This window comes from Colobus angolensis, unplaced genomic scaffold (assembly GCF_000951035.1).
Source record: "Colobus angolensis palliatus isolate OR3802 unplaced genomic scaffold, Cang.pa_1.0 Scaffold12, whole genome shotgun sequence".
Lineage (NCBI taxonomy): Eukaryota > Metazoa > Chordata > Mammalia > Primates > Cercopithecidae > Colobus > Colobus angolensis.
The window spans coordinates 1,448,647-1,458,219 of NW_012113141.1; the positions used below are offsets into that span (position 1 = coordinate 1,448,647).

Below are 9,573 nucleotides of genomic sequence, written 5' to 3' on the forward strand. Positions count from 1 at the left end.
ACCTCGTGATCCACCCGTCTCAGTCTCCCAAAGTGCTGGGATTATAGGCGTGACCCACCACACCTGGCCCTGAAGATGATCTACTCTTATCTGGAAGAATGAAGGCAGGTTTCAGAGGCCTACCCAGATACATGTGCTTTGTTTGTTTACATAAAGAGACTTTTAAATAAAAGAAGCAAATAAAAAGACTACCTATTAATACTCTTTAAGTGTGGGGGCAAATTTTCACTATTAGGACACTTTAGGAATAATGATAAACAAAGGGCTGAGTTGTAATCTATATACATTGATATTCTGAGCTTTCTAACTGACAAGTAAAAAATATAGATATAGATGCATCTATATATAGTGATAACTTTATTACTTTATTAACATCAGTCACTAATCCTACAAGCAGTATACAGACTTCTCAAAAACACATGACTACTTCCATTATTCAACAATTTAAATTCAGGTTCCCTTTCAAATTTTTCAAGCAAACTTTTGATCAAATATGAAAGTAAATCACCAGGCTCATTTCAAATTTTAGACTGCAAATAACCTTTTCAGTCCTTCTCAGTAATTAAAATTGTAGGTACTTATTAACATCCAAAAGATATATCCCAAAAGTATCTCACAATAAACAGATATCTAAATGGACTAACATTCTGTTAAGAAGAATCCTAGCGTTGCGTGGTGGCTCATGCCTGTAATCCCAGCACTTTGAGAGGACAAGGCAGGTGGATCACCCGAGGGCAGAAGTTTGAGACCAGCCTGGGCAATATGGTGAAACCTCGTCTCTACTAAAAATACAAAAATTAGGCAGGCATGGTGTCGTGCGCCTGTAATCCCAGGTACTCAGGAGGCTGAGGCAGCCTGACCTACATGATGAAACTCTGTCTCTACTAAAAATACAAAAATTAGCTGGAAGTGGTGGCGGGTGCCTGTAATCCCAGCTACTAGGGAGTCTGAAGCAGGAGAACTTTTTGAACCTGGGAGGCAGAGGTTGCAGTGAGCCAAGATCGTGACACTGCACTCCAGCCTGGGCAACCAGTGAAACTCTGTCTCAAAAAAACAAAACAAATTGGGATAAGGAGAAATTTTAAATATACTCCTTCCTTATAATTTGAGGAAAATAATTTTAACTTAAAATAAGAAGTACAACCAGGCACAGAGGCTCATGCCAATAGTCTGAGCACTTTGTGGGGCCAAGGTGGGAGGATCGCTTGGGGCCCAGGAATTTGACACCAACCAGCCTGACTCAGCCTCCCAAAGTGCTGGGATTACAGGCGTGAGCCACCGCACCTGGCCTTTGTCTTTTTTTAAATACAGTTTTTTTTTTTTTTTTTTTTGAGACATGGTCTTATTCTGTCACCCAGGCTGGAGTGCAGTGGTGTGATCACAGCTCACAGCAGCCTCTACCTCCTGGGCCCAAGCAATCTTCCTGCCTCAGCCTCCTGAATTGCTGGGACTAAAGGCAAGCGCCACCATGAGACCAGCCTGACCAACATGGTGAAGCCTCATCTCTACTAAAAATACAAAAATTAGCCCATCATGGTGGCACGCACCTGTAATCCCAGCTACTTGGGAGGCTAAGGTTGAAACCAGGAGGCAGAGGTTGCAGTGAGCCAAGATCGCGCTACTGCTCTCTAGCCTGGGTAACAGAGCAAGACTCCATCTCAAAAAATAATAAATACATAAATAAAAGACATATAAAATAAAAACATGTCTTTGATGCCTTGGAAGTAATGTCACACTTTTTATAAGAAGTTGGAGTAGAAGTAATAGTTTTGTCCGATAACATATCTTTATCATCTGTGAAAAATCATGTTTAAAAAAGCAAAATTTTAGGGGCTGGGTGCAGTGGCTCACGCCTATAATCCCAGCACTTTGGGAGGCCAAAGTGGGTGAATCATCTGAGGTCAGGAGTTCGAGACCAGTCTGGCCAACATGATGAAACCCTGTCTCTACTAAAAATACACACACACAAAAATTAGCCAGGTGTGGTGGTGAGCACCTGTACTCCCAGCTACTCGGGAGGCTGAGGCAGGAGAATTGCTTGAACCTGGAAGGCCAAGGTTACAGTGAGCCAAGATCGCACCGTTGCACTCCAGCCTGGGTGACAAGAGTGAAACTACGTCTCAAAAAATAAAAAAATGGATAGGGCGCAATGGCTCACGCCTGTAATTCCAGCACTTTGGGAGGCCGAAGCGGGCAGATCACCAGGTCAGGAGATCAAGACCATCCTGGCTAACATGGTGAAACTCCATGTCTACTAAAAACACAAAAGATCAGCCAGGCGTGGTGGCATGTGCCTGTAGTCCTAGCTACTCGAGAGGCTGAGGCACTAGCTACTCGAGAGGCTGAGGCAGGAGAATTGCTTGAATCTGGGAGGCAGAGGTTGCAGTAAGCCGAGATCATGCCACTGCACTCCAGCCTGGGCGACAGAGCAAGACTCCATCTCAAAATAAATAAACACATGAAAAAAATTTTTGAAAAAAAGCAAAATTTTAAAAAACTATCTTCTACCTACAAAAAGTGGAGAGGTACCTGGAATAAAATGCTTAAAAGCTTTAAAAAAAAAATTAAGGTTGGGTGCAGTGGCTTACTCCTGTAATCCCAGTACTCTGGGAGACCGAAGCGGGCAGATCATGAGGTCAGGAAGTTGAGACCAGCCTGGTCAACATAGTGAAACCCCATCTGTACAAAACATACTAGGGCTTGGTGGCAGGCACTTGTAATTTGAGCTACTTGGGAGACTGAGGCAGGAGAATCTGGCCTTGAACCTGGGAGGCAGAGGTCGCAGTGAGCCAAGATTATGTCATCGAACTCCAGCCTGGGCAACAAGAGTGAAACTCCATTTCAAAAAAGAAAAATTAAATTAAATTAAAAGCCACCAAAACAGATTTATTTTTTTTGAGGGGGCTTGTATATATTAAAAATAGAGGACATTCCAAAGACTACTACAATAGTTCACTGTTGCACTCCAGGAATTCAATCCAAATTTTACACGCTTTGTAGGGTATACTGTAACCAAGGTACACTGTAACCCACAGCATGCATCCCTATAGAGCGTGAAATCTAATATGAATATGTAACCTAATGACTGCAAATCAGGAAACAAAACAACACACATCAGCACAGGGAGGAGGTTAAAGGAATAAAAGAATCCTATTCAGGCCGGGCGCGGTGGCTCAAGCCTGTAATCCCAGCACTTTGGAAGGCCGAGATGGGCGGATCACGAGGTCAGGAGATCGAGACCATCCTGGCTAACATGGTGAAACCCCGTCTCTACTAAAAAATACAAAAAGCTAGCCGGGCGAGGTGGTGGGCGTCTGTAGTCCCAGCTACTCGGGAGGCTGAGGCAGGAGAATGGCGTAAACCCGGGAGGCGGAGCTTGCAGTGAGCTGAGATCTGGCCAGTGCACTCCAGCCCGGGCGACAGAGCGAGACTCCGTCTAAAAAAAAAAAAAAAAAAAAAAAAGAATCCTGTTCAGTGATACGCAGGGTCATTGTAAAACACTCCAAGACACTGGGTAATATCATTCTTCTCCATTTTATCCTCAATTTAGACAGTTTTTTATAATCTCTCAACAAGTTCACAGGTCTAATTCTTTCTTTCATTTTTGGAGACAGAGTCTCACTCTGTTGCCCAGGCTGGAGTGCAGTGGCACAATCACAGCTCACTGCAGCCTCAAATGCTTAGGATCAGGCAAGCCTCCCACCTTAGCCTCCCAAGAGTACTGGGACTACAGGCACATGCAACCACACGCATTTAATTTTTTTTTTTTTTATGATGGGTCTCACTCTATCGCCCAGGCTGGAGTACAGTGGCACAATCTTGGCTCACTGCAACCTCTACCTCCTGGGTTCAAGCAATTCTCCTGCCTCAACCTCCTCAGTAGCTGGAATTACAGGTCTGTGCCATCATGCCTGGACAATTTTTGTATTTTTAGTAGAGAGGGGGTTTCACCGTATTGGCTAGGCTTACACATATTTAATTTTGATTCTTTGTATACATGAGCAATAAACTGTGTGAGGAAGAATTCATTGCAGAGGCAGGGCACAGTGGCTCATGCCAGTAATCAAAGCACTTTGGGAGGCCAAGGCAGGTGGGTCAAACAGCTTGAGCCCAGAAGTTTGAGACCAGCCTTGGCAATATAGAGAGACCTTGTCTCTACAAAAAATTTAAGACACCCTGTCGCAAATAAATACATACATACATATATAAATACATAAATAAGTCTAATAAAAACTAAATTAAAGATAAATGATAATTCACTCCTGGATACGAAGATAGTTGCAATTTTCCTATTTCAAAGTACAGACTTCCTCAGTATTAAAAATGTCAGCTGGGACTGGAAGTGGTGACTCATGCCTGTAATCCCAGCACTTTGGGAGGCCGAGGCAGGTGGATCGACTGAGGTCAGGAGTTTGAGACCAGCCTGACCAACATAGTGAAGCCCCATCTCTACTAACTATACAAAAAATTAGCTGGGCATGGTGGCGGGTGCCTGTAATCCCAGCTATTCGGGAGGCCGAGGCAGGAGAATTGCTTGAACCTGGGAGGCGGAGTTTATAGCGAGCTGAGATCACGCCATTGCACTCCAGCCTAGGCAACAAGAGCGAGACTCCGTCTCAAAAAAAAAAATTTTTTTGGCTGGGCGGTAAGGTCCCACGCAGTAATCCTAGCACTTTGGGAGGCCAAGGCAGGAGGATCACTTGAAGTCATGAGTTACAGACCAGCCTGGGGAACAAGTGAGACCTACTCTCTATTTTTTTTTTTTTTAATAAAAAATAAGAAACCAGCCTGGCCAAATATAATGAAACCCTGTCTTTACCAAAAATACAAAAATTAGCTGGGCATGGTGGCACACACCTGTAATCCTGGCTACTTGGGAGGCTGAGGCAGGAGAATCGCCAACACAATGAAACCCTGTCTTTACCAAAAATACAAAAATTAGCTGGGCATGGTGGCACACACCTGTAATCCTGGCTACTTGGGAGGCTGAGGCAGGAGAATCGCCAACACAATGAAACCCTGTCTTTACCAAAAATACAAAAATTAGCTGGGCGCAGTGGTGCATGCCTGTAATCCCAGATACATAGGAGGCTGACACAGGAGAATTGCTTGAACCCAGGAGGCAGAAGATACCATGAGCTGAGATCGCCCCACTGCACTCCAGCCTGGGCAATAGAGTAAGACTATCTCAAAAAAAGAAAAAAAAAAAAGAGAGAGAGAAAAAAGGAAAAGAAAAAATATTGACAAGAAAATGAGTTACAATTAATATACTGCATAAACATCCATTCAGGACTGTAAGAATGACACTTTTAAAATGCAGTTGGAAAAATAACTGATTGTTATTCACCCTGTTAAACATCTTTCTATAAAATGATATTATAAAAATCAAGCACAGTGGCCACGCGTGGTGACTCACACCTTTAATCCCAGTACTTAGGGAGGACAAGGCGGGCAGATCACCTGAGGTTGGGAATTCGAGACCAGCCTGGTAAACACAGTGAAATCCCATCTCCAGTAAAAATACAAAAATTAACCGGACATGGTGGCACACACCTGTAATCCCAGCTAGTCAGGAGGCTGAGGCAGGAGAATAGCTTGAACCCAGGAGGCAGAGGTTGCAGTGAGTGGAGACTGAGCCAGCCTGGGCAACAGAACAAGACTCCATCTCAGAAAGAAAGAAAAAAACTAACACAAATAATGTTTTGGCCGGGAGCAGTGGCGTATGCCTATAATTTCAATACTTTGGGAGGCCACAATACTTTGGGAGGCCAAGACAGGCAGATTATTTGAGGTTAGGAGTTCGAGGCCAGCCAACATGGCGAAACCCTGTCTCTACTGAAAATACAAAAATTAGCCAGTCATGGTGGCGGGTACCTGTAATCCCAGCTACTCGTGAGGCTGAGGCATGAGAATGGCTTGAACCCTGGAGAAGGAGGTTTCAGTGAGCCAAGATCATGCCACAGTACTCCAGCCTCTGGGCAACAGAGCAAGAATTTGTCTCAAAAAATAGTAATAATAATAAGCTGGGTGCGGTGGCTTACACCTGTAATCCCAGCACTTTGAGAGGTTGAGATGGGCAGATCACAAGGTCACGAGTTCTGGACCAGCCTGGCCAATATGGTGAAACCCCGTACCTACTAAAAAGTACAAAAGTTAGCCGGGCATGGTGGCACACACCTGTAGTCCCAGCCACTTAGGAGGCTGAGGCAGGAGAATCGCTTGAACCGGGGAGGCAGAGGTTGCAGTGAGCAGAGATCACACCACTGCACTCCAGCCTGGGTGACAGACTGAAACTCCATCTCAAAATAATAATAATAATAATAATGTTTTGATCCTTGCATATGATTACTGACCACATTTCTGTCTACTTCCTTAGAATAATCTCCTAAAACTGGAACCGCAAGGTCAAAGAATAGGTACTTTTTGAGACTTTTATGAATATTGCCAAAATGCCCTCCAAAAGACTAAACAATTCTTATTCTCACCAATGACAAGTTATTAAAGTGTCCATGTTAATCGAATGGCTGGTTTTAAAGGAACAACTAAGGTCTTGATTTTTTTTTTTTTTTCTTCAGATGAAGTCTCGCTCTTGTCCCCCAGGCTGGAGTGCAATGGCTCAATCTCGGCTCACTGCAACCTCCACCTCCCGAATTCAAGCAATTCTCCTGCCTCAGTCTCCCGAGTAACTAGGATTACAGGTGCCTGCCACCATGCCCGGCTAATTTCCGTATTTTAAGTAGAGACAGGGTTTCACCATGTTGGCCAAGCTGATCTCGAACTCCTGACCTCAAGTGATCCTCCTGCCTCAGCTTCCCAAAGTGCTGGGATTACAGGCGTGAGCCACTGAGCCCGGCCTAAAGTCTTCATTTTTTTATTTTTAACAAAGCAAGCGGCCGGGCATGGTGGCTCACACCTGTAATCCCAGCACTTTGGGAGGCCGAGGCAGGCAGATCACCTGAGGTTGGGAGTTCGAGATCAGTCTGACCAACATAGAGAAACCCTGCCTCTACTAAAAATACAAAAACTATCTGGGCATGGTGGTACATGCCTGTAATCCCAGCTACTTGGGAGGCTGAGGCAGGAGAAGCACTTCAACCCAGGAGGTGGAGGTTGTGGTGAGCCAAGATGGTGCCATTGCACTCTAGCCTGGGCCACAAGAGCGAAACTCCATCTCCAAAAAAACAAGAAGAAGAAGAAGAAGAAAAAAAAAGCAAGCACTGGATTCTTCTTGCACAAAGATTTCTAGAATGCTTTTTTTAATTAAGTGTTAAAAGGGAATAATTATTTCAGTTTTACATTTTTAAATCTCATCTCCCATCTCTTATTGCATTTAAAAAATCGGACTGAAGCCAGGCGCAGTGGGTCACGCCTGTAATCCCAGTACTTTGGGAGGCCAAGGCAGGCAGATCACCTGAGGTCAGGAGTTAAGAGACCAGCCTGACCAACATGAAGAAACCCTGTCTCTACTGAAAATACAAAATTAGCCAGGCATGGTGGCACATGCCTATAATCCCAGCTAGTAGGGAGGCTGAGGCAGGAGAATCGCTTGAACCTGGGAGGCAGAGGTTGCAGTGAGCCGAGGTCACACCATTGCACTCCAGCCTGGGCAACAAGAGCAAAACTCTGTCTCAAAAAATAAATAAATAAATAAATAATAAAAAATCAGACTGAGTTGTTACGTATGCCTGCGAACAATGTGACTAATTAATCCCAATAAACACATAACATTTACTTCAAGTATTCCAAGATTTTGGCTAGGAAAATATCAGCATCCTAAAATGATAATATATATAACCACTACTGCAAATGAAAGGATTATAATGGATAAGAAAAATATTCTTTGGAAAATTTGCCCCCTTTCCTTTTTTTTTTTTATTTGACCCCTTTCAGGTTCCTGAATCTACAGAGAAAAAACAAAGAGCAAATTTGCCCGTTTGAAATGCTTGTTTCCTGGTGCCGTAAAGAAACAGTACTTGAACATATATTTAATGTACTTAGCAAGGTCATTTTTATTTTTCGCAGAAAGGGTACACTCGCCAGCAGTTTTGCCATGAGAGTACACCGAACAAAGGAGAAACAGGGTCATTTATAACCTGACTTGTCCACCCTACTGTTGTGTCTGGTTTCCATTGGCTAGAATGGGACCTCACATCCTGTATTTGTCCCGATTGGCTAGCAATTTAGAACTCTTTAAAAGAGGCAAAGGCAGAGGAGAACAAAGGAAGGAGAAATTAACGTGTGGAATCCTGTGAAAGGTCAAAAAACACCTTTAAATAAGGAAGAGGAACAGGCTGTGACCAATGCTTGCAAAACACCTTGAAATAAGGAAGAGGAACAGGCTATGACCTAATGCTTGCTTGGAGCAGAATAAGCATGCCAGGGCAAATATTTACGCTAAATTGTGGGAGCTAAGAATATAAAGTACATTGATTTTTTTTATCATAGCTAGCAGATATTTAAGAATGTTAGCACAGGTCTTTGAATAAATTTTGCTTTTTAAAAGAAGTTACTATTTATTCCTAATTAAATGGGGGAAAAGTCTTTAAAGAGGAAACTCTACTTTACTTTTTGCATCCCCAAACTTAAATTCCCTTTTTTGCCCACTTTCCACAATATTTTCATTCATTTTTATCTTTAGCATCTATTAACTCACCAAAATGCTTGTAATGGCGATTGTGAGCTTGTAATAAAACCTTTACTCGATCCAATGGAGCAACTGTTGTTTTGGCACAGCATCCAGCAATACCTAAAAATTTTTCAAAAGGTCAGGAAGAAATTGCGTACCATTTATTTCCAGATAGAAATCATGAGTTGTTCAGCCAGCAAACCCTCTGATCTCTAATTTAGTCTCCATGAGTAAATCTGCCTAGAGCATGGACATGCAGATGACTGGTCCCCATTCCCTGAAACTTAATAAGTGAGCATGATTACACTACTTTAGTAAGTTTTATTGTGTAAATCAGCATCTAATACCTGAGGAACACTGGGAATCTTGCTAAAATGTGATTATGGAGACAGACACTTGAAGGTATTTATCCAACTGCCAGGTCCTGTTTGAAGTAACCTCCTCTTCTTCTGGAAGATTTTTATGGAGACAGACACTTGAAGGTATTGATCCGATTGCCAGGTTCTGTTTGAAGTAACCTCCTCTTCTTCTGGATCATTTTTTCATTGAAACAACCAACTTTTACCCATAAAATTAGTCATTCATTTATACATTCAGCAAATACGTATTTCGACTCTACCATGTGCCACTGGGAAAAAGTATAGATGAAAGTAGAATAAAGTGCATACATGGGCTTTAGCATAGGTCAGAGTCCAGGCCAGCCCCTCGAGCTTGGCATGCTTCTAAATCAACTATATAGACTTCTCTACAATATTGTACATCTAGTAATGACTTGATAAAATGGGTGGTTCCTCTTATAAAAAGGTGAAAAATAGGCCAGGCACAGTAGCTCACACCTGTAATCCCAGCACTTTGGGAGGTCGAGGTGGAAAAATTACTTGAGACTAGGAGTTTGAGACCAGCCTGGGAAACACAGTGAGACCTCATCTCTTTTTTTTTTTTTTTTT

At 42.9% G+C, this 9,573-nt stretch overlaps 1 protein-coding gene across 1 annotated transcript in view; it reads right to left on the minus strand.

Moving 5' to 3' along the window:
• SLC25A16 (solute carrier family 25 (mitochondrial carrier), member 16) overlaps window positions 1–9,573 on the minus strand; it is a 40,157-nt gene that overhangs the window by 21,269 nt on the left and 9,315 nt on the right. Inside the window, exons 2-3 of the mRNA XM_011929419.1 lie at window positions 8,654–8,746; window positions 1,718–1,794 (exon numbers count right to left, since the gene is read on the minus strand). Coding sequence (XP_011784809.1) covers window positions 1,718–1,794; window positions 8,654–8,746 — 170 coding nt within the window. The remainder of the gene's footprint in view (window positions 1–1,717; window positions 1,795–8,653; window positions 8,747–9,573) is intronic.